Below are 27,533 nucleotides of genomic sequence, written 5' to 3'. Positions count from 1 at the left end.
TGAATGGGCGGTGTTGGCTTTTGGTTGGCTTTTGTCAACTTTGACGAGAGTCTTCCGATGGTGACTGCTCCGCTATCGGGGTAGGACGGCACCTCTTTCGGTGAATGGTTCGAGATTTCAAATAGGGTGTGGTGGCATGGTGAATGGTCGGCCTTGCATATTCCTTGCCCGTCGTGATTCTTTGCTCCAGGAACGCAATAGAGGCCATTGTACAGTTTCAATGTGCCACTGCCGCCGCATTGCTCGGAAAGGTGCTCAATGCATTTGACCGATGCCGTCAGAAAGTATTGTCCTCGAGCAGCCTCTGTGAAAGCCGACGAAATCCCAGCATCTTCCGGTCCCTCGGGTCTTATGGGGTCAGTAAGGTTACTGCAGAATAAGATCGGTATATCCGGCCTCGAAGCAACCAATTTCAGCCAGCCAGCGCTGCTTTCAGCGTCGATGTGAGCCCTCCTGGACCAAACATGCTGCTGCAGCTCCGCAATATTCTTGAATTCGTATCCGACGAGATCCTTGTCTTCTTTGAGTTCGGATCCCATTTGCTGGTCAGTGATGTGAGTGATGTAAGCAAAGAACTCGGTCAAGAGCTGTGAGAACTTGGTCGTCTCATTGGTCTTGAATCTTTCTGGCAGTTGCACATTCATCACCGGCTTCATGGCACAGTATGCTGCCTCGCCGCCGTCGTAGTCGGCATCGGCGTACGGCATCATTGCTTGAAGCTCACTCGCGTCTTCCTGATTGAATGCCCAAGCCAGCACAAGATGAAGTATCACGCTGAGCTGTGGAACAAGCCAAGCTCGCTTTGACTCGAAATCATACAGCAGCGTGGGCAGACGCCTGGCGTTGGCGATCCTTTGGAGAATGCGGCTTTGGGCGGCTTGGATTCTTCGATTTGCCGTGTGATGCACAACCATCTTTGCGGAGATCCCTACGCCGAGGAACCCGATACCGGAGGTTCCGATGTTTCCGGTGTATTCGTTTCCGAATCTGAGCTTTCGTTCGTCATTGAACTCCGCGCCGGACAGTTGGATGTTGCGGAATCCCGAGTCTCGTGTGCCGAGGTGTATCTTCGCGTTGGAAAAGTAACCGACGAAGGCTTGTTGAGTTGCCAAGTCTTCAACGTCCGATATATCGACCATCCGCTCTGCATAATCCTTGATGGCATCCCAGGATATCGGAGATTCCTCATCCTCGCTTTGAAGAAAGTGCCATTGGATAGAATGTGCGGGCCCACGTGATACCGGAATAAGCGCCGTTGTGTCTCCTTTCAGAAACAGTTTGCCACGGCACTTGCATGGATACCAAATGAGTCCCAAGAGAATCATTGCATCGAATGAGATATCAACTCCAAACTCTCCTTCTCTCTCTGGGACCCAGAAGCCCTCAGCCAACACGAATCCCTCAAACATACCGAACCAGCACGCCCCCGTCTTTCCAGAAAGAAGAGAAGTCGGGTCTGTGCTGATATCCAAGACACCTGGTGTGGGTGATGGCAACATCTTTACACTCGAGGAGAGAAGTTTCCCTTCCTCTGGAAGTCTGAAAACAGCACTGAGCCACCGAAGCTGTTGAGCCAATTGAATAAGCTCTTCTCTTGGGCCTTGAGCGTTGCACGTCGTATAAACATCCCCCACTATGAATGAGAAAGTGCAACCCGGATAATTGTCGGGGCTGCCGGGACCGTGTAACTGCTTGCTGCTTGATGCTCCCTCAAGGGCGAGTATCAGAGTTCGAATGACCCGCATACCATTCTTTGGCCAGAATTGTTCGACGTAGTCACCGCATGTGGCTGCAAACGCTTTTTCTGCTGTACCACTCACGGTCAGGACCAACTCCAGATCTTGGGCCGAGGGTAGCTGTGTCTCCACGAACTTCACGAGGTCCCAGACAATTCTGAAAGTGATAGAATCTGAAGTGAACCACGATTCGACATCAAAATCCAATTTTTCCGTGGATGGAAGCTCTCTCTGCTTTTGCTTTTCCTTTGTAGACTGTCGTTTATTGCTTGCTGGTGACAAAATGCCAGCTAGAGAGGCTTTGGCCGTAGCGCGAACTTGATCGGCCTCGGATTGAGGTACAGGCATTGCTCCATTTCTTGGTAGCATAAGGCCCGTTTCTCCAATAAAGCTGGATTCAGCTTCAAAATGAGGAAAGGGGTATTCAGTCTCGCCGCGAGGTGTTTCCATGGGCGTGAATGGTGACTGAGGGTTATTTGGAAACCCAAAGGCGGGAAGGTAGGGTGGTGTTGGGGGCACTTGGCTTGATTGAGATGGACCGACATGACCCGGAAAACAATTTGGTCGCCCTGCGTGTTTCCTGGCCTGCCGGAAGTTTGACGGCGTTGCCAAATCCCGCTCGCCGACCGCAGCCCACGCGAACAATGTCTTCTCCAACGATTCAAACTCCAGAGGTTTGGACAGAAAGTCATCCATTCCGGATGCTAAGCACTTCTCCCTGTCACATTCCGTTTCGAATTCCGACACACCGATGATCGGGATATTGCGGATTTGAGGCCAATCCCTGAATGATGCTTGGGTCCGAATCGTTTGTGTAGCCTGGTAGCCGTCCATCACAGGCATCTGAACGTCCATGAGGATGATGTTTGGCACAGCATGTTCGCCGTTCGCGGCCGCCATCAGGTATTCCAGTGCCTCTTTCCCGTTGCACACCGCACTCGCGGAGAACCCTTGCTGTTTCAGCATCTTGAGCGCGATCCTCTGATTGATGATGCTTTATCAATAATTAGCCATGAGTAGCTGATAAAGGTGTGAGAATGCTAACTTGTCTTCGGCGACCAAAATGCTAACATCTTTCCTCCCCTCCTCGGACAGGTCCACATCATGCTCAGTGCTGGAACAGTTTTGAAAGAGTTCTGTTCCGACACCAGATGATGTAGGCTTGGGCGCATCTTGTGGGTTAGACATCGTGACAGATAGAGGAAGTTTGCGTCGTCCGTCAAGGCTCAGGAAGGTGGGGGAGCTGAGCTTTTCCCAAGAGCCTCAGCCTTGTCAACCCAGCTGTCCTAATCAAGCGGAAGCTGAGTCACTCATGTCAGCCAGTGATATCATAGCTACATCTGCCCAGCGTTGCACAAAACTTCAGAACAGCGCGACTTACCAATCACATAAATGCCTCATCTCTCAATATGGTAGCTACCACATTCTAGCGCCCACTCTCGTGAAACGTGAAAACAGCGTCTTTCTCTTGTTTTGTGCACTGCGAAATCGCCGCGGCCATTTGAAACTCTTTGAAACCCTATATACCTGGATAGCGAGGAGATTTGGCTATGTGTACGAAGGTAGTCAATCTCGTGTTCCGTAAAACCCCTCTGACAGCCACCCAGTGTCATGCTTGGCACCGTCCTAATGGCGGATGCCTCTCCTGATCCTCCTCAAGAACCATGTTACGCGTGGAATTATCCTAAAAAATGTTGTATTTCTCCCGTTGCTGCCCTGTTCGAATACCTTCCTCCTGAAATCAACAGCCTGTCCCGCTGAATTGATGGACGCCTTCGGCTTGTCAGTGCTCTTTGGCTCGAGCCCATTGCTCGTGATTCCTTTTCCTGCGTCGCCTCCATCACCCGTGACGCTGATAGAACGGTTCCGGGTGTAATCTGGGTCACATGGCCTTTTTCTACTCTGAACATTCCAGGGAGAACCAACAGCGGAAGCTCTTGCTCTCCTTCGCCAGGATCGTGGTCTTCGTAGGCTCCTATATTGTCCGTAAACTCCAGTTTTGCCTCAAGACTCTGGATCTCGAAGTTGTCGGAATAAAAGTCAAACTTTGGCTCCACCATACTCTTGAGTCCTTTGACATCGTCCCATACTTTCTGTATATCAGCAACAATATGCGTGAGCTTCTCGACAAACTCGCCGCGCTGGTAGACGGGGACCAGATCTCGCACGTAGCCCATCACATCGTCGACAACGTTTGTGACTCGATTAACAGCAAACATCTGCTGCTTGTCTCTAGACATGGCCAGGAGCACTCCCCGAACCAGCGCTTCTCGGTCGGGATCAGTGATCGCATGGTCGAAGAGTAACTCCCTGATCCCGCTTCCCTCAGGCAGAAGATATGTGGGTTGGAATATCTGCGCATAGATTGATGTTCCAAGAACGGAAATGGCGGCTGATGTTCGCATGACCTTTGCTGTGTACGAATTTGATCGAGGGATGACTATGGGAGACTGTTCACTGTCGATTTTGGTCCAAGCATAGTGGTCCTTGTGGAGCTTTCTTAGCGGTTTACGGTAGGATGCTCCTAGAAGCTACATACCTGAAGCACAATGTCATCGAGATCCTGCCCGATGTAATCTTTCATCAAGTTGAGAGCGGGTTGCCATAGATCAGATAGTCGAGCAGCACTGCATGCGTGTCAACACCCTGAAGAGAGGTAAAAGCTCTCGAGGGGCATACGTTTGGTCCATTCCTTCTTCTTTGAGGCCATAAGCCAGGCCTTTCAAGGCATTCAGTTCATCTTCTGTCTCCTTCAACATCCGTCTCGATTCGGTACCCATATCTCTCTGTGCCTTGTATGAGCTCTCTGCATTTTTCCGGCTCACTTCGGCGGCCTCGAGCCTTTCTCTGAGATTTTTGACCTGCCCCCGCTGGTTCACTATGGTTATCTCCAGTTCGGAAATGCGTCTTTGCGCCGCTGCATTGTTGCTTCTTTCAGTATTCAACAAATCTGCTGTCTCTCTGTGCTGAGCCAAAAGCTGCTGCTCAATTGAATGTAGTGCTTCCACTTGCTTCTTGTGATCACCGATGGCCGACTCGAGCGCCCTGATCCTACCGTCTCGTTGGGCAATATCTTCGTCGCGGCGTGCGCTGTCTTCCCGGAACACCATCAGGCAGCCCTCATTCGCTGCGCGCCACCGCTGTAGCTGATCATCCTTTTCCCGAAGCTGCTTTCTCAGTTGGTCGTTTTCATCTGCCAAATCAGATGTCGACTGGAAGGAAGGGTTGGCGATGAATGCTTTGACTGCCCCGACAAGGTCTTTGGTTGCCTGAGACGAACGTTGGTTTTTGGAGACCGTGGCCCGGTTTGTACCTTTTGTGCCGACGTTGGTCGTGCTGACGAGGGCTGTCTGGGCTTCTGACATGATCGTTGATCCTTTTATCTCGGTCGGTTATGGACGATGAGAAAGTCTCGGAGTCGGAGTTCTAAAGGTTTCTAAGGCGATGCTCCAGAATTTATGATAAAAGCTTTTCGAACGATGACAGCAGCACCAAGAATCTGCGCCGCCAGACAGAAGATTCAGCCCTGGTATTCAGGCCATTAGTGAGCGATGCCTATGCTGGTGTCCTGCAGTCACGCAAATGCCGCTCCACATGTTCACGCCGGCTAAGCGTAAGCAGTACCAGTGGATCGACGGCATACAGCCAACTTTCAGCGTGGAATCGCCTTATTGAACAAAAGTGCCTCCGCGTAAGCTCCAGTAATGCGCGTCATGCAGTTCGCTCTGACTGCATACTTGCATGTATCATGAACCACTGAGATGTGCAGGCGACCATGCAACGCGATAAGACTCGCTCCAGGCTCCAAAGAAAGCGGTCCCGATCTGTGTCTACTATTCGCGATTAAATGCCGAAGATTAACACAATCAAACCAGTGACTGGTATTGCCAAGCGAGATGATCGGCGCAGTGCAGCAATCAGCAGGGTTTATCTTGGTTTAAAGGTATGTAATACTTCCAGTTTTGGGAAGCTGCTCCACCTCGATGCCAAATCAGCACCAAAGAATGGCTGACATAAGTATACATACGGCAACTACGCACCCGATACATCCTCCTAGATAACCTATGGTTAAACACGAGTTCGACTTGCGCACTAATGGATTATCGTGTAATGCCGAAAATACGAGGTGCATTTCACGAGGCTGTGCAGTATATCAACACTACCCCGCTCTCAAGTCTGCATCTCACATTCACCTCATCATGACTGACATATTTGACTACCTTGGACGCACCAATACGCTATGGAAAGAACATAAATTTGGCAATGTCCATACCATCGATGTTTCCGAGATACCACGGCCAGGTAGTGGCGGCTCTCGCGAGACCCCATCTCACAGAACGCTCCGCACTGACGAGTTGGAACACTGGCTCTCTGCACACACTTCTGTCTTGCAGATGGTGTGGGTTGAGCATGATACAGCAAGCCAGCGGAGCAAAATCTCGTCCCGTGCAGCAAGCAGTATTTTCAGCGCCTTTGGCCTGGAAGTCGCCTACAAATACTCTCGCACTTGCTTTTCCGGGGCTGCACAAGTCTCTTCGAGGGCTTCTCCAGGGGACCGATCTGGCAGCTTCGCCTTCAGCTATTATCCGAAAATGATATTGCTGTGGGCCTACGACGTTGCGAAAAGGAGTACACGCGGCATCTGTTTCGCAGGAAGAGACCAGATCTTGGTGTTCAAAGAGCTACTTAACGAGCACTGGCTACCTCTCAGTCAGCCCATGACTATTGGCTTTTTGGCCAGTCTCGTCTTGGGCGGCGAGGTGGATCGAGCACAGAAAGACATCAAGACGGAGGTCAGCAAGGTCGAAGTCCGCACTGGATGTCATCGGTGGCACAACCGCTCGGAAGATCCAGCGCCGGAAGACTTGGCTGTGTTATTCGCAAGAATGAGTGGCTCAGCAACGAAGACGGCTTCGATATCAAAGAAGATCGGGATACTCCAAGAACTTGGCAACTTCTGCCTCGTTCACATAGCCGAAACGTTCCCGCAGTCTGTAGATGACAATTCCGAAGCGAACGATGACGGAAACCACACCCAAGACAAATATGAGATATACAAACTTCAGATATATATCTCGCTTGTGCAGAAACGGGCAAAAATGCAACAAGTCAATGCGGATCTCATCACTCGTCGGATTGATATCCAGTTGAACGCCGTAAGCAATGATCTCATTCATTACTCTTTCTACCCTTCTCAAGCAGTAACTACGGAGAGCTCTCTAACACTGTGCTATAGCTGCAGAATCTCATAACACAATACGATTCTCTCGTAAATCTCGAAATCGCCCGAGATTCCAAAGTCGTCGCCGCTGCAAGCCAACGAGACTCCTATGCGATGAAATCCCTGGCGGTGGTCACAATGGTCTTTCTTCCAGGCACCTTTGTCGCTACGCTCTTCTCTATGCCGCTCTTTGATTGGTATGGCTCGGAGAACTTAAGTGCTTCAGGACTTGGGATCTACTGGGCTACTGCGATACCGTTAACTGTGGTCACACTTTCAATCTGGATAGTCTGGACGTACCTTCAAAGCGTACAGATCAGACGGCAGAATATGAGGGCAAAGAGAAGCCGTTATGAAGGCACGGATATGTCTGAAATCACGATTCTGACAAGCAGAAGAAAATCCGAATACACAGTATGAGTTGTTTTCCAGGCTGGAAATATTTTTGTTTTCCTTTTCCTTTTGCCCTCTCCTTGTAATACACTTTGACGAAGTCTGAAATTGTTGTAGGCAGCATTTCATCAATATGAATCCATGATTACTATTTCATTCGGTCATTAAACAGTGTCATGTTCACGTTCGGAGACCTTCGCACAGCGAAAATGGACGTCTGGCATCCAGACGTAGTTTCCGGCCGTGTTGAGCAGCTTGAGTACCGATGTGAAGTGGGTCGAAGCGTGCATGGGGATGGCGTACTCTGTGGTTTTCTTTGCTGCATCGGCCTGCCCGCTCTTGGCGGGAGCGCTGGTTGCGAGGGATGGCGGCAAATTCCTATGCATGAAAGTGTAGACAATGCGGCACTTTTGCGTGGGAACGTCATGTCGATGGTGACTTGCCTTGTGCGAGTTCAAGGAATCAGCCAAACAAGGACATTGTTCGAGCTCAGGGCAATGGATAACGTGCACGAATGCCTGGTCAAAGTTCAAGAAAAGGAGATTTGATTGTTTTCGTTAGAAGCTATCTGAGAAAAGGCCTTTGTATTGCCCTGTTTTTGGAAAGGAAACCACCGCTTGTAATCCAGCGCAGTCCTCCTGCGCATTTAATAGTCAACGCAGCTACTGATATGCCTGCTGCGGCCAAACATCGATGAGTTGATATTTGGTTGACCATCTTCAACCACCACACTACCAGACAGTATGGCTCAGTGTCTCTCCGAACCCAAGTCCGCTCCCGTCGAACTATGCGGACGGCTCCTATTCGCACCTCCTCCAGGAACCGGCCTTTCTCTCATGTCCACAGAGTGGGCAAGTAATGTACCTGTAGCCGGCTGGCATGACCATTTCGAAGTGCTGGCAGCAGCGTGAGCACCTGTAGCATTGAACGTCGTTGAGATCGTCTTTGAGCCGCCTGATCTGAGTGTCTCCCCGATTGACCCTGTTGTATAGCAGCTCAAGCTCATCGTTTTTGCCTTCGACCCTGATTTTCAGCTTCTTGATCTCAGCATCTGCCTCTTTGATCTTGTCTTGCAGCTTCTTGATCTCAGGGTCTGCCCCTTTGGCCTTGTTTTGCTCTTTCTTGATCTCAGCGTTTACCTCTTTGGCCTTGTTTTGCAACTTCTCGATCTCAGCGCTTGCCTCTTTGGCCTTGTCTTCCAGCCGCTTGATGTCGACGTCAGCCGCAAGGAGCTGTTCTGTCTTCGTGGAGTTGGAGCTGACCAGATGGCGTATGAGCTTCTCCGTCAGGTCTGGTGCGTTCTGAATCATGGCTTGAAGGTGGTTTCCAGAGATGAGCTCACTTGCGTGCGATAGGGCATAGTAGGAGAGTTCATCGTGAACGGAGCAGGCGGCCTCAGAAACGCTAGCATAGATGGTCTGAACAAGTCGAGGGAAGACTTCAAGAGTCTTCGGCTCTTCTAGGGCTGACTTGATGGCGTTGAAAGCTTCCTCCTCGAGCTTGGCAACTTCATACAACTTCGAGATGATGTAGACGTCCGCATGAGCAAGCAAGGGTTCGGCATCCTCGTCGGGAGGTGATTCGAATTCAGCAGCACGGGGCGTGGGCTCATCGGTATCAGAGTTCTCCGGTCCCTTCACAGTGTAATGTCCCGTGTAGAGGAACTCCACCAGGCGCTTGATCGCTTGAGGCGGATCATGTTTCATGTCGATGACGCTTGAGTTGGCCTAGACATAGGTAGAGTAAGCTACGGCTTTCTTATAGTAACATGAGGGATCATACCAAGAAGCGGCCGGGTTTCATCGCGTTCGCGAAGAACTCGCACTGTGTGCAAAGTACAACACGGTGCACCTTCAGTTCAGTGTCGTCACTCAGGCGGAGACGAAGGTCGCAGTAATCGCCGCTTTCGACGGCCCTGTAGACGACTCAGTTCTTCATCACAGGTGGGGCGAAGAAAGTTCCATCAACAACTTACTTGTAGATAGCATCATTTCCTGGTAAGCCGGCCATGTTGGATGCCACTGTGCAGCAGCACGCGTGGCGAGGGAAGTTTTGCTGTGTCTTCTCTTCTTTTTTGCGATCGTGTAGAGTGTAAGTTCAAGAAGCTGAAACGAAGCCCGGGGTTGGGGTTTTATAGGCGAGCTGGCGACGGTGGAACAGTGAATGCGGAGGGACAGAAAACACTCACAGCTTGCGGCATGCATGCCTTGTGTTAATGCCAAAAGGAAGATCCGTGCCCACGTGTTGAAGCAAAACGAGGTCAGCTTTACATTCACGTTCAATCTGCCATCAGAAAAGGCAGCGAGATGGAAAAAAAAAAAAAAAAAAAGCGCGCAACCAGCCTGACGGCGGCGTATCTGCGCTCAGCAACGCTGGTATATAGTAGTGGTCTTAGTTACGACCAAGCCTTTCAATGATAAAACAGGTAGAACTATTTTCCAGTTCAAGTCACTTAATAGTCTGTACTCCCAAAAGCCAGTCCTGTTTTCAATGAGCCTCAATTCAAGCTTTATTCCAACTACCAACGGAAAGCGGCCTCTGCTGACACATGCCATCATTACAGCAACGATTGATCACCCATCTTTGAATGGAGTTGTCCCATTAACGTGCACTATCCTCTACGATAAGGGATATCTGGTTTCCTCTCTTTCAATGCCTCCCCCGTAACGGAACAGATGATCTTCTCCGCATGCTTACCCTTCAGCGCCTCTATTCAATTCGCCTGGGCCCTCTCTTGGACCAACTACTCTGCATAAACAAAAGCCTGACTCCTCAATGGTTCGAAGAAAGAAAAAAGAACTCTCCCAAGTCTGCGACCTAGCAAGGATTCTATGGTTTAGGGAGAAGACTCGGAGTTCCACCCTTTCCAAAGCTTTGTTGCTGCATATCTGAACCGGAGAAGGACATGAGGCAAGGACTCAGACTCAGACCCTCCAATCACCCAACCAATCTGGTCAGTAATAAAACGAATCATCGCTGCCGCGCCTTTGCCTCTTCCGCGGGCTCGCCATAAGCGCATCAGCTAGTTTCATCGTCTCCGCGAGAAGCAGCATCCGCTCCGTAATATCCCACGGGCCCTTGACGTCTTCGGGCGGGGGTAGGGCATGGCGTTTCTTCCATACAGCATGGGTGGCATGTTCCTTGCAGCAGTAGGCGCAGGATAGCTCTTCGTACATCATGGGAGGGTCGGGATGGAGCAGTGCGGGGAAGGTGACTGCGCACTGAGGACACTGGACCCACGTAGGGGGTGCCTGAGGGATTTTCGCCTGGGCGCGGGCGAGCTCCTTCCAGAAGTCGTTGACGGGGCTCAAGACGTTCTCGAAACGCGGGCTCAGGTACAGGGTGGTGAGGTTCTCGACGCAGAGCTTCAGGATGATGTCGCGGAGCCGCCGGCCGCTGTTGATCGAAGGAGTCGTTTTCTCGTAGATGAATCGGACGACTCTTGGGAAGTCTGGATTTAAATGGTACTTGTACATTTGCATCTTGTCGCGAACCTTCAGGGCTGCGTGGAGCATCATGAGGCTGACCTCGTACTTGTCGGCTAGCAGGAAACAATGAAGATGGAACATGATGTCCTGAGTAATGATATCGTCGTCTTCCTCCTCCGTTTCTGATTGGGAGTCGTAGTCGTAGTCCTCTGGAGCATAGTCGTCGTCCTGATCCGGGTGATATTCGTATTTTTCTTCGTACATGAAGGTAATCATGGCCTTGACAGTTTTCGGATCATCTTCAGCAAGCTCGATGACCCCCGTCTGTGCCTCCTTTGACCGAAACATTTGTTAGCGCGGGCTTTAGTTGTTTGAAGGCACTGGCTGTTCACCTTGAACGGCGAGTCCGGCTTACACGCGTTGTGGAAGAATCTCGACTGCGAGCACACAACGACTTTGTGGACTTTGTGCTCTGAGCCGTTGTTGCATCGGATGGTCAGGTCAGCGTAGAGACCCTTTCTCATCATCCTATCGTCGCATTGAGTCACACGTCGATCCTGTACACCAGAGAGATGACTAACGATCTCACTCCATCCTTCAGAGAAACTCCATTGGAGGTCTCCTTGTTCACAGACATGCCGTTCTGGGACATGACTGGCCTTGGTTCTGGTTGTGTTGTCTTGTTGAAGCGATGGGAAGATGTGCAAACGCGTCCGCCAGGGTCCGCGCTATTTAATACACGTTGTGGGTCCGTGCTCAACCGTGTCAAGGGTTTTGTTATCGGACGTCCTCATACCTAAGATTATAGTGCAGTCTTTCCTTGGCCATGCGCTTTCATAGCGATTGAAATGCGTTGATAAAGCCACAATAGCAGGCGGATATACGTGGCTGTCAACATCTTTGTGAACCTGAACGAGAGAGAAGATGGGAAGCTCGACTTTCCCCCGGCGGAAGACACTTCCTCCACAAGCCATCACCAAGCAAGCCAGCTCGTTATGTAGTACATGTAATCAGATTAAATAGTCGGAGTTTCCTCGCAACCACCCAGTTCGCTGTCACAAATGGCAGAAGATTGCAGATCTGATAAGATATCACGTGTTTTTATTCCCAATTGAGGCAGGGAGCGGCCAACCCAACTAAATAACTCCTCCTCCAAGGTGCATCAATATATATAGATCACTTTTCGCGCAAAGCGTTGCACAGGTCATTCCATTCCGAGCCCAGAAAACGACATAAAGAAAGAAAAGAGGAATCGTAACTCAATTTCCGTGGATGATAAAAAGGAAACCCCGGCCCCCACCCCCGCACCCCCTTTCCCAGAAGACATGCCATAAAAAAAGGGAAAAAAGTCATGATCAGATTCAATCCATCCTCTGCCTCTTGGCGGCCCTCTCGGCCTCTTCCTTTTCTTCTTCCTCGTTAGGATCGTACTTTACCATATTAGCGCGCCACGTCTTGTGGTCATCCACCGCGTGGCAGCCCCAGCACGACGGGCTGCGCTCGTCCTCCTCCCACGGCAGGTTCATCATGACCTCTCCGCACGTCTGGCAGCGATACAGCTCCATCCAAGGCCAGGTGGCCGAGTACTGCGCGAACGCCGCCCAAAAGCCCTCGATGCCGTCCATTTCCTCCACGAACGCGGGGTTGCGCGTGAAGTACTTGAGGCGCGTCTTGACGATGGCGAGGGCGACGCAGCGCAGGCGCTTGTCGCTTTCGGGGGTGCTCTCGAAGATGAGCGAGACGACCTGCGGGAAGTCCGGGTGGCGCCAACCCTGTTGGCGGACGGCGTCGTCCATGAAGGCGCGCCAGGCTTGTTCCTTCAGCTCCGACACTTGGTACTTCTCGGCGATGCCGTACAGGCCGACGGCGTACGCCATGCTGCGGCCCGGGTCGCTGCAGATCAGGTCGCCGTCGATCACCGAGGACTTTTGCACCCGCGACGTGTAGAAGTAGCCGAGGAGGCCGTCGACGAGGATCGGCTCGTCGTCGTCCAGCGAGATGACGCCGGTGCCCTAGAAAAAAGTGGGGCGTTAGTTGATGTGTTGTGCTAGAAGCTGTCGGTGGTATATTTTTCCTGCTCCTTTGGCTCTTCCACTCTCACTCTTTCCCCACACCCCAACAAATGCAGAAACGACAACAAGGGAAAAAAAGGGAGCGGGCAAGCATACCCCGATGGGCGAGTCCGGGTGTAATAAGTTTGCGAAGAAGTCGGATTGCGGGCCCAGGACGACGCGGTGCAGGTAAAAGGTGTATTCGCGGCAGCGGAGGATCAGGTCGCTCCAGTTGTGGTTCTCGAAACGGCCCTCGTAAAGCCTGGCGAAAAAAACGAACATAAGCCAGAGTGTTCCCAACAACGGCAACCACTTTTGTTTCTGGTGGATTGCTTTTTCTGATGATAGCGCGATTCATGTGGATCGCACTAGTAGGAGGGACCCCACTTCTCCAAGCCGCGTTTAAAGTCGCTGTTCACCCGGTCACTCTCGGACTCGGTGTAGGTGCCGTCCTGCTGCGGTTTGACGTTGTAGCCCAGCGGCGGGAAGCGGTAGAAGCCGGGGGTCGAGATCTTGGTGCTGCTGGGGCGGGTCGGGATGCTGAATTCCCCTGAGCTGCGGGCCGTCATGGGCGGCGACGGCGGCCGGCTGCCGGTCGACGACGCGGCGAAGGCCTTGAGGCGGGCGAAGGAGGCGTCCATTTTTCGGTTCGTGATGGGAGCACACGGGGTACGCGGAGAGGAGGGGATGACAACGCAGAACACACACAACAAAGGTTTGCAGCCGTGCCAGGTCTTATGTAGTCTCTCGCGGTGAGCTCATCCCACAAATTCCCTGAAGCGGTATGGCGCCGACGGACGTGGACAGTCGTGCACAGGCCGCCAACATGCTTCTTCACCGGTGAAGCAAAGTAGTTGCCGAGCGAACCTCACGCCAGGAGCGCATCGAGCAGCTGGCTTGAGAGTCCAAGTGCGGTGCTGCCTGCGCCTGTTCACAGCACCGCCGCCGTCGCCGCCGCCGATGCTGCTGCGGCGTCCTGCTGCTGCACCACTCTCCGCCGCCAGACGGACCCCATCTCGGCGGGCACGTCCATCAGCGCCAATTCCCTCCACTGAGCAGCCGAATGTTCCAGACCGCACGCCGGACACTTGTTCGACCCCGCGTCACGGATCTCCAGCGCGACCTGCGAGATGCACGACGGGCAGCAGCGGCGGTCGAGGTCGGGGAACCGCTCTCCATACCGCCTGAGCTCGTCCCAGAACGTCTCGAGCGCGTCCATGTCGTCCTCGAAGTGCGGAAACGTCGCCGCGAACCAGGCTAGAGCCGGTTTGACGGCGCTCAGCGTCGCGTGACGCAGCGGCTTGTCGCTGTCGGGCGTCGACTCCCACACCAGCGCGATCGTCTTGACAAAATGCGCCGACTGCCACTCGCCCGCGTTCACAAAGTCGAGGAACGCCGCCCACGCCCGCAGCTTCAGGCCTGCGACGCGGTACTTCTCGGCGATGGCGTACACGGAGGCGAAGAAGCGCGTCTTGCGGCCCTCCTTCAGCCGCACGTTCTCGTGCAGCGGGATGTCCTGGATGTAGAAGTACGCGAGCAGAACTTCTACCAACTCAGGGGGATCCTCGCTGAGGTCGATGACGCCCGTTCGTGCCTCCTGCTCGCACAATAGTTTTAGCTGACCTGGGTGGCGCCACGAGGAAATCCCAAAGGGCAAATGGCATGTCGCACCACGAAGGGGGAGTCGGGCTTGCAGGCATTGTCGAAGAACTCGCACTGTCCGCAGACGACGACTTTGTGGACATGGTACTCCCGCCCTCTGCACTTGACCACGAGATCCGTGTACTTTTTGTCGGAAAATCGGTGGTCCCAGTAGCTGCCAAAGGGCGACGATCAGTAGTGTGCACGGTGGAGTAGAGAAAAAAAGTCGGCTCACCCTTTCAGCGCATTAGACAGGCTCTGGTCACCTCGCGGCAGCCCGAGCGTGTAGCTGCCCGTCTTGGGCTTCAGGTCGTACCCCAGGGGGGACGGCATCGTCGGAACTCTCGGTCAGAGATCGCTCAATGACGCTCTGGATGCGGTTATCGCCCTGCAGATGCGAGCAGGACGTGAGGTTAAGGAGCCTGGGTCCCGCCCAAGCCTGAAACTATAGCGCGCCCGCGAAATCCAGAACGCGCCCTGACGCCTGGGCACGTGGCATGATGTGCACACCCGAGTCTTTATCGATAAGCAATCCACCTTGCTGTGACGTTCGTGTCATGGGTAGTTGAAGCTATTGTCTGGACAAAAATGTCGAATCAATAGTTATACATTCTCGTCCGGGCGATAGCTTCATCTACCCATAACATGAGCAATAAAAGAAACGTCTCTGTTCCAAGACCCTGCTACTCTTCGCGCCAACCATCGGCTGTAATATCCTTCTTTCACATTGCAACAAGAACGGAAACTTGAATCTCTTGCCCGGATATAAATGTAGAATTTTTGTATCTAAAACTACGTCCGGGTGAGAACTTTGACTGCCCACGTAAGCCGAGTGCCTTTGGTCTCGAGAATGAATGCCAAGTACTTTTTTTTTTCTTTTTTAGAGCCACTTAGTCCTGGCCATGACTTTATCTGACCAAAATGCCCCATCCTTGCGGTCACGATCCTCCTCAATCAAGGTCGCACCCTAGCCTCTATGGCCATGTCCACTGCCACGAGCATATAATGTACGCGCCGAAGAGTCCTCCCACTTAGCGCCAATTAATCTCCCCAAGAAGCCTGTGCCGTGGTGCAGTGAATAAGAGTAAACCTTTGCATTTGGATTGTCCGTGGAGAAATACTTCCTTAAAAGGGTAGGCTATCCTTTCCGAAGTATGAGAGCTGGAGGTACGACAGCTATGGGCAGCCAGCAAGATACCAGGCAAACTCTTTCCAGAATTCCTCCGGAATCCTTCGATCGCAGTAGAAGGATTGATTGCCCATGAGTTCCTCCGCATGGAGCGAGCAGAATGCCAGAATCGCGTCTTTCAAGCCGCGGTCCGGATCGACGCACGTATGGTAGACGCCTGCAAGGCAGAGGCCCGGTGCCAACAGAAATCCCTCCGGCGAAAGATGGTGGTGAACTTGGAATGTGAACTTGGCGTCCGAAAGCTGCTTCAGCTCTTGGAAGTTAATGGCTGATGCGAAGCCGTAGACAACGATGTGGAAGCCGGCAGTGAAGACTCCACCGATATCCCCCATGAGAGCCCAGTGGCAATTGTAGCTTCCCGTGTAGATGAATTGCAGCATGGGGAGGACGTAAATATGGTCCCAACTATCAATTGTGATGATGTCGCAACCTAGCTGTAGTCGTAAATTATTAGAGACTGTCGCAATAGACCTTGAAAGTCTATACTTACATTCTCATCAAGGTGAATGCCGTAAGTATCACTAAGGCTGGGAACCTGACGCAAGACGATGGATTTGTGGCAGTGGAAATCTCGACTCTCGCGCATCGAGCAACGGATGACAAGATCAGTGTCGGCCGTAGAACGAAATCCAACTCGCACAGCTCTTCCTGAAAGTCAGTTTCACCCAGGCTCAGCGGGGAAGACTATACTTACTCATGGAGTAGCCTAGTGATAGGCGTGTCGATGCCAGAGGCACGGCCTGCACGGTTCTCGTTCATTGCGCGCCCGGTTGACGAGGAAGTGCTGTGGTTGTGGAGGAAGAGTTTAAGAGTGAAGCAGCCAGAAGCATTAAAAGCCCGGCTGCCAGATATCCAGGGTCTTTACTTGACTAAACCTCTTTCGGAAACTTGGAGAACACTCTTACGGCAAGAGCTGGCTTTTGCGCCAGGCACAGGGAAGAGCATCGAGTCCGTTGAGGTTGGAGTTTTTTGAATTTGCTTTCGTTGTATCCCGTTCTTCGTGGCAAACATCTTGTCCGATTCCGCCACGTATCCGACGTCAATGAAAAGCAATCGGAGTACCATTTATATCGTTCGGTGGGGATACGAGGTCCGGTTCCTTTAGTATTACAACAAAATCGAGGAGATGAAGCTCTTTTCCGGATGAATTTGTTCACATCTATATCGTGCATACATGTCCGGATCAACGCTTCAAATGCCCCTCTGTTGTCATATAAATGGAACTGGCCTCGCACCTTGCTTTGTTACAACAACTGAACAGCCAAATAAACGTGAAGAGTGGAATTAAACCGTAAAGCACTAGTCGGCCGCAGAATCGCCCAGCAAATACTCGCCCGCTTTCACAAAGAAAAGGAATCCATCAAACCAAAACGGCCGTAAAAAACACTGAAGGCACGAAAAAGTCCTCCTCCTTCTCCCATCAACCAACATACGAACAGCCCCCCCAAACCAATCCCGCCTACTCCCACCCCTCCCTTACCACCCCGCCGGACCCCCATCCTCCCCCGCCACGCTCGAAGGCCGCTCAATCACATCCTCCGGCTCAGGCGGGTCATCAGGCTTGATTAACCTCTTCTTCCACGTCGCCGGCGAGAACCCAGCCGCGCAATACATACAATTCAGCAGCTCCGTCGGGCACGGTTTCGGGATATTCCACGCCACGGCACGCCGACACACCCCACAGCGATACCTACGACAATCCACCACCACCGTCTTCGTCGGCGCTTGCTTCACCGCCCCCGCCCCCGCCGCCCCCGCCGCAGAACCGTTAGCGACCAACTGGCGCGCAAACTCCTTGCCAAAGACGCCGAGCTGGTCCATGACGTCCTCGAAGGCGGGGTTAGCGAGCAGCTCGGCGGCGTGGGCGGCGCAGACGCGGAGCGCGCGGTCGCGCAGGCCGCGGTCGGAGTCCGGGGTGGTTTCGTAGATGGCGCGGACGGCGGCGGGGAAGCGCGGGAAGGCGTGGTCGACGTCGCGGTCGAAGTTGCGGGCGGCGAGGGCCTTGAGGGAGGGGATGTCGTAGATCTCGCCGACGGCGTACATGTGCACGTGGAAGATCATGGCGTCTTCGTTGCGGGAGGGGGAGGAGGAGGAGGGGTGGGACGACGAGGACGAGGACGATGAGGTTGGGCAGGTGTAGGTGAAGGTGTAGCAGAACTCGAGCATCGCGCGCACCGTGGCCGGGTCGTCGTGCCGCAGCTCGATCACGCCGGAGAGGGCTTCCTGCGCAAGAGACGAGTGATGCGTCGGTGAGCTGGTCTGGGTACTGGTGGTGCTGGTGACGGCGGTGGTGGCGGTGCTACTGGTACTGTTGCTACGGCCTCTGCTGCTACCACCGCCTCGCCGTCGCCTCCCGCGCTTGGGTTGATGTACCTTGAAGCCGGTCTTTGGGTTGCACGCGCGCCGAAAGAACTCGGATTGGCTGCACAGGATCACGCGGTGGACTCGGTGCTCGTCGCCATTGTTGCAGCGAATCAGCAGGTCCGAGTACTCGCTCGTCTTCCAGATGCTTTACACATTGATCAGCAACGTTGGGCGAAGGAGGGTTGGTGAAACATCTATCGCACTTGACGAGGTTGTTCTTGAGTCGCAGTACGGGATCGTCATTATTACTGACGGACGCCATCACCCGTGGGGCGGACGACCGGCTGCTGTAGAAAATATTCTTGAAGATCGACTTTTACAAGCGGAGTGTGGCGCACAGGAAAAGCAAATATAGACTGCGGTGATGGGAAAGAATGTGGTGTTGGTGACGTTGGCTGGCGGCGGGGGGAGGTTGGTGTCGCGAGCTGGAACATCAAGCCCCGCTTTGCCACACCAGGGAAAGCGCCCGTGTCACAATCTCGTCACATTATTTGACCCGGCCTGAGGCTGCGCGTTCAGTGTCAGTCAAGCATCACGTCTAGAGGGATGAGGATCGAGGTCTGGAGTAGTCTCAGCTCGAGCGCCGGTCCAGCTGGCGCAGACGCACGTGTGCAGCGGCGGCGGAAAGGTGGGCGGCGCTTCGGAAAGTGGGATGGCAGTGGAGCGTAAGTGTTTTTCCGAGCACAGAGCGCGGAAGAGTGGCGGCTGCGGGAAGCGGCACATCCTTCGCAACGCTCGACCACGCGGGTCGAGCGACCGGCTCTCATCAGACGGGCGGGAAGAGATCCAACGGTCGCTGGCGGGGATGTCTCACGATGGGGTAGGAACATCCCCCGCATTACAAAGTATGGGGTAAGCAGCGCGCGGAATTGGGTTGTCACGGGGAAGCGTCGGGCTCGCGAGAGAATTCCGAAGAAGCCCATTTGCTGACCCATGCTGAGTAGAGATCTCGGAAACCGGCGTGCGATCACTAATGTTATGTCGCTGTGACGCACTCCAGCAGTTGGTGATGTCTGACGTACGCTGACGGAAGCCCTGGTAAAGCGGCGAGGATCCACCGCTGCGATCAACCCCAGAAATGCTGCGACAGGCAGTGAGGTCGGTAGATCCTGCCGACCGCCCCAGACTCCTGACGCTGGCAGACGTCGTGATGGCAGGGTGTGGTGCGAAAGACGGACGCCACCGACACCGGCGGACCCTGTCGCAGTTATTCATCGGAAACCCACGCCTGAAACGGAAACGGAGCGCGACATCGGCGCAGTCCGCTGAATGCTGCCCAGATGCGGCATGGCGACGCGGACAGCCCGCTAGCCTCCGCCTGCTGCTGCTACTGCTGCTGTCGAAGCTTCCACCGATCCCACCCCTGCCGGCTGCATGCTGGCATGCATGCTTTTGGCAACGTCGCACCACACAACAATCCATTGGGTAAGCTTAAGATCGTGGTCAGCTTTCACAAGCTCGGGGCCTACTGTTGGGACGCCCACCGCCTCTTCACGGTGGGCTCAGCTTCTGACAGCAGCGGCACCGTGGTGGACTGAGTTATTGCGTGATCGGCGACCAGATGGGAAATATCGGCACGACACGAGTTATTGAGCTGGCCTTGGGCAGAAAGAATCAGCCAGGGAGACACGGAGCGCATTGGAGTTCCGGAGAGCCTAGTGTGCTAGTCCGCTCGTCCGGGGGCGCATCGCTTAGAGTGGACATAGCCAAAGGCGGTGACGGTTTGATGAGTTATCAGATGCCACGGGTGCGGCTAGATCCTGCGATAACACGCTGGTGAGGGCGGCGGAGGGGCCGGCACAGCTCATCATTACCCAAGCCTGTGCGTTGGGATTATCAGGAGGCGAGAAGCAAGGAATTTTCTGGATCAACCGTGCCAACGGGGCGGCCAGCGAGCATTCCGACGTGGCGGAGTGTCAGGCATAGGCTCGGCGGGCCACTCTACCGCTGGAGTCCTGGTGGAGTCCGACACCGGAAATTATCAGATCGATTTCCCTAAACGGCTAAGACGGCAGGGAGGGAGATTAGATTGAGCCAGACGGAAGTATGTATAGGGCTGACAGGTTCGATGGCCATGCCAGGACCCAGCGCCAGAAAGCCACCAAGTCGATCACGCCAGGGAGTCCGATCTGGCCCCCCGTCGTTCAGTCTGAGAGTCATGAACATCATGCCGTCGCAATCACCAAAACCAGCAGCGGCCAAGGCATAGCAGAGCACTGCAATTAGGAGTCGCGTGCGATTGCGTGGCCTAGGGCTGCAGGACACGGCGCGGGGGTTTAAAACAGGCCAATGCGAGCCGTCTGGTATAGGGTGCGTAAGCGTCTGCAAGCATCTGGTGCGCGGCGCAGCCTAAGCCGGCCGGATCGCGAAACATTGCGACGCGTCGCGCCGCCGGCCCAAAGACCGTGCCAACCCGTACCTGCGTCAGTCGCAGCCATCACGACTACGCGGACGGACTCGGCTGAGCACATGAGAAACACGGCGCGTTGGGGCCGTTGGGGGCGTGTCGGCGTTTTGAGCGGGTTGGGAGCTGGCAGAGCCGCGGAATTGTGGGCGCTGCATCATGGCGTGCTTGCTGGGGCGCAGAGAGCAACAAGTGCCGGGCGCGCTCCCGTTGGCGGAAGACGGAACGCGAGTGTGGACGGTCGCGTGAGGACGAGGGCAGTCTGGCGGGTGTTCGCGGGCAGTGCAGCCCGAGGCAAAAGTCTCCTGGGGCCTGGGGGCAAAAGCGGCGACGCCAAGACGCCCAGTTCCAGCCGCAGATCCTGCCGCTTCAGGGCTTTTCGTCGGTCCGGCAAAAGATTAGGTAGATCCGGGCATCGCTTGTCCCCCAGAACCACCGTATCCTCAACACGCCCACGCCGATTCAAATGCGCTAGATGCCCCCGCCGTGCCCATTCCTGTCCTTTCTCCCCGTAACCGCTTCCACTCTCCACCGTGTCGTCCCTAGTCCCGCGTCTCGTGGCGCGGCGCTTGTTAAACGGCAGTCGCGCCTGCAGAGCCTGCCCGTCCTCTCTGACGAAATTTGATCAGATAACTGGTATGCCCCTCCACAGCCCACCACCCCCAGGCGCCGCCATGTCGCCATGCACGCCCGTGCTCTCCCACGTCCACCCATATATTCGACGTGTCCCGTGTCCACGCTGACCACCGTGTGCCCGCCCAGCTGAACCCTCCCACTCTCAGCGCCGCTCTCTGCTTGCCACACCTGCCGTCGCCATGGACGTCACCTCAAGTCCGCGGCAGCACGCCGTGCCCACCACCGAGACCTCTCACCCCAACGACCCCATTCCTCATGAGCCTGCTTCCATCACCAAGTTCAATGCCCCCCGGAATGTCCCCTCGAACAGCTCCTTCCGCTCCTCGCACGATAGCCTTTCCTGGTCCGACTCGAGTGACTCAGAGGCGCCCTCGACGCCGAACACAGAGCCCATGAACGACCAGCAGGCTGAGGAGCTTGTGGACAAGCTGGAGAACCTGCCGGCGCCCTCCGTCGAGATCACTCCCAAGCCGGACAAGGCGCGCCGGGCCTCGACGACCCTTATCTCCGAGGATGCTGAAGGCATGCGCAAGCTCCTCGGCGATGGCGAGACCGGCACCAAGCTCATTGAGAAGTACTGCTGTGGTGGTGGTTGCTGCTTCGTGAAGACGCTGCCGCCGGACACGGCCGGCCCCAACTTCACCCCCGTCGTCCTTCCCGACAACGAGGCGTTCCGCAGCCTGAACCTTAAGCTGGGTCCGCTCAGCCTCGACACCAAACTCGAACAGACTCCCGAATTGCCCCAGGAGACCGTGTCCTTCGACGTAGCCCCTGCCACGGAGCACAAGCATGTAGCCGAGGTCCTCAAGAAGCCGCCTCCTTTTGTCCAGCCCCACCCGCCGTACAATGTCTTCTCTGCTCCCGTCCACCACGCACGCGAGCTCACCAAGCCTGGAGCCCAGAAGCGTACCTTCCACTTCGACATCGATGTGACTGACTACCCCGACGAGGGCGGCGTTGACTTCAAGGTTGGAGGTGCCATTGGTATCTGCCCTCCCAACCCTCCGGAGATGGTCGATGACGTCTTCGATCAATTGGGTGTGCCCAAGTTCGTGCGGGATAAGCCGACCCTGCTCAAGACTAAGCTGATGAGATGGCCCACCATCTGGGGAGATGAGATGGAGAGGGAGCTTGTGACTACGCGTCGTGAGCTTCTTACCTGGTGTGCGGACCTGCAGAGCACCCCTCCCACGAAGCAACTGTTGCGCCTGATGGCCGAGTATGCCGAGGCCCCCAACGAGAAGCAGATTCTTCTTTACCTCACATCAGCACAGGGTCAAGCTGCCTTCTGCGAGTAAGTAAAGCCGTGTATTGCCGTAAGGGTTCGAGTATTGACATGGATTGAATAGCCTCCGCACTGGATCCCACATCACCGTCCCGCAGCTCCTCCATGCTTTCCCATCCTCCAGGCCGCCGCTCCATGCCCTGCTCTCGGTGCTTCCCCAGCTCATGCCCCGTTTCTACTCTCTTTCCAATGACCCTCACATTTCGTCTGCCCGCCCTGGTATTCCCGGCGGTCGCCGCCTGATCGAAATGGCCGTGACGATCCACGAGGACCCCGACTGGCGTGAGGGCAAGACGCGCACCGGCCTCGGTTCCGGCTTCCTGGAGCGCATCGCGCAGCAGTTCATCGAAGCCGAGCAGTCGGGCATCCGCGACCCGGCCCACGTGCTCGACCTGACGGTCCCCATGTTCCGCGGCCTGATGGCCAACCCGCTGTCGCGCCAGTTCGGCGGCGACGGACCCATGATGCTCGTCGGTGCGGGCGTCGGCATGGCCCCTTTCCGTGGCTTCATCCTCAACCGCCTCAAGAACGCCAACTGCGCCAACAAGATCTGGCTGGTGCAGGGTGTGCGCGACGCGATGCTGGACGAGATCTACCAGGGCGAGCTGGGCGCGCACGAGCGCGAGATCAAGAAGGTGGTCCAGAGTCGCAAGGTCGGGTCGGCGCGGTACGTGCAGGATGAGGTGCGCATGCAGGCCGACGTCGTCTGGTTCGTCATCAACGCCCTCGACGGCCGCATCTTCGTGTGCGGCAGCAGCAAGGGTATGGGCGAGGGTGTCCACAGGGCTCTCGTCGACGTCGCCATGGAGAAGGGTAACCTCAACCACGACGAGGCCGAGGAGTTTTGGGAGAAGAAGAAGGAGGGGGGCCAGTATGTTGCTGTAAGTTTTTTTTCTGACCTCCTGTTCGGTGAATGGGATGCTGACGTGATTAAAGGAAACCTGGTAAATGTCTTGGTCCGGCTCTTTCTCTCTCTTCGGTACATACGCGCGGTTCGATGTGCACATCCGGTCGTGCACGCTGTACAAACACGCCTTTTTTCCGCATACATCCATGATCATTTTTGGCGTTTTTATTGTTTTCGAGGGTATGGTATGACTGAGGAGAGGGGTGGGTACTGCATCGTTTGCATCTTTTTTCTTGTTTTGTCGTCGTCGTCCAAGCTCCGGATACTCCTGAACTTTTTTTTTTTATTTGGGCATATTGTTATTTCTTTTCTTTCAGTTGTGGGATTCCTTAGCATGGCGTTTAATCCGGATGGGACGGAGAAGGGAAGAGAAAAAATGGTCTCCCGACGACGAGGATGCATGGGTTTTGTTGTGGTGGTGGGTTGAGGGCGACGACGACGACGACGATGGGGTCTCCGACGGTACTTCTTCGTTCGCTGCCTCTTTCGGAAGGATACTGCAGCCGTGGTTGTTGTTCGATAATGACGACGATCTCACTCCGGCGACGGCGAGGGAAGTCGACGCAGGGAGTTGGGAGGTCGGTATGCTGCAGATGGGGATCATGATGATTGATAGATGTGAAGAGTGTGTAAAGAATGGGAACAGAAATGATTCAAAATAAGTGTGTCGCTTGGATATGTGATAAGTGTCCGAAGTGTATGTGGGAGGGGATGTGTGGTGAGGGAGATGGGGGGAGGAGGAGGTGTCAGGTAGGCAGCAGGATTTAATATGAGAGATGAGAGAGACTACTGACCCGGGGGGACCGAAGGAACAGACGACGTCGCGACACGGCCCGACCCTCTGGGTGAGCTACTGGCACGCGACGGCATCATCCATCCCGTATCATACTTACCCACCACGCCGGACAATTTTCATGCGCCACGCGCGACAACCCATCATCTTACGGCGGGAGCGATCGGCCTCGGGGATACTTCCGCGCGTAACAGACCCCCCCATCCACCCCATCTATCGAATCACGTCCGCCTTAATCGTAAGCAGAGGTGGCCGAGCTCGCTGGGTCGCAGCCAATCGCCGATCATGTTTTGGGTGTTGCGACTGGGGGCCCTGGTGGGATGTGGTGGATGTTGCTCACGCTTTGCCGTTGTCGGGATGTGGTCGAGGTGTGGTTAGGCCGAGGCCGAACATGTAGTTATGTCCGAGCCCACCCACGCGGGGGACGGACGGGACTGATTATCAGGGTCCTTTTTCGAAGGATTCTTAGTGGCTGAAAGCGGTGGCGCTGGGCTGGGCCCCCCCCGACGACAGAGCGCCTTTTTGCTTATGGGGCGTTATTGTGCGCGATTGGGCAGCATGAGGGGCGAAAAGGTATTGTATGGTACGGGCTGGTGGTGGTTGTTGTGGCGACTCAGGTATTTTACTCGAACGACGACAACGCCTCACGATGAGGGGGGGACATTGCGCAGAGCTCATCAGCAACCCGACATCGTCCGTGTCGAGCTGAGGAAAAAGAAACGAAATGTATGTGCTCCCTCGGGGAAGGATCTCGAAAGAGCATAGGAAGACGAGGAAGAGATTTTATTTCTTATTTATCTCCTTCCTGGTTGGCTTGCGGCTGCGGAAGAGCGATTTTCGAAAGAGAGAGGTCTTATTATGCGGTTACCCGCTGCTGCCGCTATGACCTGGGGCGGGGCCGCGGACCGCGGCCGGTGTGGGACGGGTGTTGTGCAGGATGATTATTTTGGGAGGCGTCTGGTTGGTCGGCTGGGGCATGCGGGTCCCCCTAGCTTGGGTAACGTTCGGTCTCAGCATGGGGCATCAATCTTTCGATTTTTCGAGGAAAGGATGGAAAGGATGATGATCGTGTGATTGGGGGCGTGGTCCACCAAAAGGCAATCTCCGGTGAACGAGGTTGCTTGCGATGCCAGGTTTTGGGGTGGATTCGGGGACGCCAGATTGGGGAGGCGAGAGCGGCGCCGATGGCGGAGGTGCGGTGGTGACGATGGTGAATTGGGAGAAGGGTGATTGGCTGGAGGTTGGTTTCCTTTGGCGAGGCTGTGGATCGAAGGTGGTTCGCTGGTTCATATCAGAAATCCCTTGGTCATTTCATCTTTTCCTCTGTTGACCATGCACCTGCACATCGAACTCCCCCCAGCCGCCGAGACGGTTTGCTTGGTATTGCAACAGAGAACAGGGAGCCGGAGCGCCCATCTCGACATGGATGCGCAACTTGTATGTAAGTGCACCGGGACAAAGGCTTCAACTGCCCTGAACTTGTCCATTACGCATTGATATTCAGATGGACGCGTCAATTACCCCTCTTCCATTGCAATACTGAGTGGACCGGAATCGTATCAACCCAAGCGAGCTCCGTATTCGGAGAGGTCATCGTCCAAAATTTGTGAAGGGTCAGCGGAACATACATCGCGCAGAGTGAGTGTTCATTCATCACCTAGCCGCACACTCTTTGGCTTTTCTTTCCACTACACACAGCATGGCGAGAGTTTTTCTACGAGATACCACCTAGGCTTTTGTCTCATAAGTGTACAGATCCTCTGCAGTGGGTACAAGGAAGGGGATATTGCAGCCGACGGGTAGTGAAATTTATTTTTCTCACATGCCATGGGTACTTGAAGCTATCGTCCGGACGTGAGTGTATAATTATTTATTACACAGTCACATCCCTATGATAGCTTCAACGACCCACACATGTTTTTTTTTTTCGTTTTTAAAAAGAAAATAGTTGGGGCATATTACGCTATATTCCAAGGCCCTGCCATCTTTCGAGTTAGCTATCGGCTATAGCAACCTTCTGTATTAGATCCGAAGGCTGGTGCTGATTTTTTTTCTCGCTCATGTCATAGTCGAAGTTATCACCAGGATACACACGTCGAACTCATAGTTATACGCTCACGTCTAGACAATAAATTCAATTGCCTGTGGGTTTTGTAATTAAAACATCCAATATCATCCACCAAAATAGAAATGGTCATCCTCATCATCCATATCCTCATCCTCATCCGAATCATCTTCATCCGAATCATCCTCATCCGAATCATCCTCATCCGAATCATCAGAATCCCAATCATCAGAATCCCAATCATCAGAATCCGAATCCTCCTCATCTGAATCCTCCTCATACATTTGCTCATACGACTCCTGCAATCCCATGGCTTGTGACTTATTCTCCTTCTGATTTTCCTTGGCCATTTTAAGCGCTCTGCTCATAGCATCTGCCACGAAATTTGGAGAACTCTGGAATATGCTTCTGAATCTCTCTGCAGAAAGAAGTGCCTCCATGTGCTTCGCAGCATACTCGAGTAGAGCGTGTTTCAAACCTGGATCCAGTTTCTGTGCGCCCCCATAGAGGGTTTCAATGAGTTGAGGGAATTCTTTGAGCTCCTGGTCGTCTGCTAGAGCTATTTGAATGTACCTGGACGCACAAGCCTCAAGTTCAGGGATTCCATAAATGATCGAAACGACATAGACCTCGGCATGGGCAACCACTTCTTCTGCGTACCGTATCGAAGCACCTCCGGTCTTGAGATAGTTGAGCCGGTCACTGACGGAGTATTCATCGGTATATAGAAAGTCGACCATGCATCTGATCGCGTTTGGTGGGTCGTGTTTTAGTTCGATAATTCCGGTTTCACCCTCTCGGAAACTGTCGGGCTTTAATGCTTTGTTGAAAAATTCATTTTGTAGACACAACATGGCGCGGTGGCATGTAAACTTGCTACCATCACCAAGATGAAGCTCCATGTCACAGAGTTCGCCATTGTCCGCGGCCCTGTCAACGCCAGTCAATTTTCCTTGATTCCCTGTGGGTAGTTAAAGGGGTGTGTGATGGAGTTATCGAAAACTTACTGGAGCATCGCCCTCCTCCTTACGGATCCCATCTTTGTCAAGAGTGTTTGCTGCACCGTGCTGGTAACGTAGGGTTTCTGCTTGAGTTACCGTTTGGCTTCGGGAGTACGGACTGATAAGCTTGTTCGAGACCTCCACAGGTCAGGTCTATAGGTTGTCTTTATATCCTGCGAATTAATATCTACGAAGAGATTTTCGACTAGATACTTCTTGACTAGACACTCCAGCAAGCCACGGTCCCCTAGCAGCGCTGGCCTCGGTTCCACTATGATATCATCTTCCATGGCTCTCGTTGTCAACCACCGCGGTTCGTGTCTGGTCCCTGGAGCCAAAAGTTGGCCATGCGCTCCTTGAGACGCAGTATATGTATACAGGTCCAAGCCCACTTCGGTCTTGCCTTCAGCGTCCTCAAC

The 27,533-nt window shown here is 54.1% G+C and overlaps 9 protein-coding genes across 9 annotated transcripts; 1 reads left to right on the top strand and 8 right to left on the bottom strand.

The window, feature by feature from the left end:
• Positions 1-277: 277 nt before the first annotated feature.
• LTHEOB_8510 (Histidine kinase hhk6p) lies at positions 278-5,101 on the bottom strand (the record flags this gene model as incomplete). The annotated part of the gene is made up of 10 exons (XM_035517996.1): positions 278-304; positions 408-1,194; positions 1,412-1,539; positions 1,821-1,893; positions 2,380-2,730; positions 2,782-2,897; positions 3,465-3,588; positions 3,663-4,186; positions 4,276-4,363; positions 4,416-5,101. The coding sequence occupies 10 exons, from the start codon at positions 5,099-5,101 to the stop codon at positions 278-280; spliced, it is 2,904 nt and encodes a 967-aa protein (XP_035370216.1).
• A 2,413-nt stretch (positions 5,102-7,514) lies between these two features.
• Positions 7,515-9,360, bottom strand: LTHEOB_8509 (BTB/POZ domain containing protein; the record flags this gene model as incomplete). The annotated part of the gene is made up of 4 exons (XM_035517994.1): positions 7,515-7,728; positions 8,215-9,077; positions 9,133-9,265; positions 9,326-9,360. The coding sequence occupies 4 exons, from the start codon at positions 9,358-9,360 to the stop codon at positions 7,515-7,517; spliced, it is 1,245 nt and encodes a 414-aa protein (XP_035370215.1).
• A 944-nt stretch (positions 9,361-10,304) lies between these two features.
• On the bottom strand, positions 10,305-11,430 carry LTHEOB_8508 (BTB/POZ domain containing protein; the record flags this gene model as incomplete). The annotated part of the gene is made up of 3 exons (XM_035517993.1): positions 10,305-11,111; positions 11,171-11,306; positions 11,360-11,430. 3 exons carry the CDS (start codon positions 11,428-11,430, stop codon positions 10,305-10,307), a joined length of 1,014 nt encoding a protein of 337 aa, XP_035370214.1.
• A 709-nt stretch (positions 11,431-12,139) lies between these two features.
• Positions 12,140-13,470, bottom strand: LTHEOB_8507 (BTB/POZ domain containing protein; the record flags this gene model as incomplete). Its single annotated transcript, XM_035517992.1, has 3 exons — positions 12,140-12,790; positions 12,947-13,091; positions 13,217-13,470. The coding sequence occupies 3 exons, from the start codon at positions 13,468-13,470 to the stop codon at positions 12,140-12,142; spliced, it is 1,050 nt and encodes a 349-aa protein (XP_035370213.1).
• Positions 13,471-13,760: 290 nt separating this feature from the next.
• On the bottom strand, positions 13,761-14,803 carry LTHEOB_8506 (BTB/POZ domain containing protein; the record flags this gene model as incomplete). The annotated part of the gene is made up of 3 exons (XM_035517991.1): positions 13,761-14,447; positions 14,501-14,645; positions 14,706-14,803. The coding sequence occupies 3 exons, from the start codon at positions 14,801-14,803 to the stop codon at positions 13,761-13,763; spliced, it is 930 nt and encodes a 309-aa protein (XP_035370212.1).
• Positions 14,804-15,646: 843 nt separating this feature from the next.
• Positions 15,647-16,418, bottom strand: LTHEOB_8505 (BTB/POZ domain containing protein; the record flags this gene model as incomplete). Its single annotated transcript, XM_035517990.1, has 3 exons — positions 15,647-16,093; positions 16,150-16,303; positions 16,354-16,418. 3 exons carry the CDS (start codon positions 16,416-16,418, stop codon positions 15,647-15,649), a joined length of 666 nt encoding a protein of 221 aa, XP_035370211.1.
• A 717-nt stretch (positions 16,419-17,135) lies between these two features.
• Positions 17,136-18,285, bottom strand: LTHEOB_8504 (BTB/POZ domain containing protein; the record flags this gene model as incomplete). Its single annotated transcript, XM_035517989.1, has 3 exons — positions 17,136-17,234; positions 17,337-18,168; positions 18,227-18,285. The coding sequence occupies 3 exons, from the start codon at positions 18,283-18,285 to the stop codon at positions 17,136-17,138; spliced, it is 990 nt and encodes a 329-aa protein (XP_035370210.1).
• A 2,957-nt stretch (positions 18,286-21,242) lies between these two features.
• On the top strand, positions 21,243-23,296 carry LTHEOB_8503 (Oxidoreductase FAD/NAD(P)-binding protein; the record flags this gene model as incomplete). The annotated part of the gene is made up of 3 exons (XM_035517988.1): positions 21,243-22,357; positions 22,413-23,229; positions 23,285-23,296. The coding sequence occupies 3 exons, from the start codon at positions 21,243-21,245 to the stop codon at positions 23,294-23,296; spliced, it is 1,944 nt and encodes a 647-aa protein (XP_035370209.1).
• A 2,924-nt stretch (positions 23,297-26,220) lies between these two features.
• On the bottom strand, positions 26,221-26,853 carry LTHEOB_8502 (uncharacterized protein; the record flags this gene model as incomplete). The annotated part of the gene is made up of 1 exon (XM_035517987.1): positions 26,221-26,853. The coding sequence occupies one exon, from the start codon at positions 26,851-26,853 to the stop codon at positions 26,221-26,223; it is 633 nt and encodes a 210-aa protein (XP_035370208.1).
• Between the last annotated feature and the right edge of the window lie 680 nt (positions 26,854-27,533).

Source organism: Lasiodiplodia theobromae (genome assembly GCF_012971845.1).
Source record: "Lasiodiplodia theobromae strain AM2As chromosome Unknown scaffold_27, whole genome shotgun sequence".
Classification (NCBI taxonomy): domain Eukaryota; kingdom Fungi; phylum Ascomycota; class Dothideomycetes; order Botryosphaeriales; family Botryosphaeriaceae; genus Lasiodiplodia; species Lasiodiplodia theobromae.
This window is presented reverse-complemented; position numbering and strand designations above follow the sequence as displayed.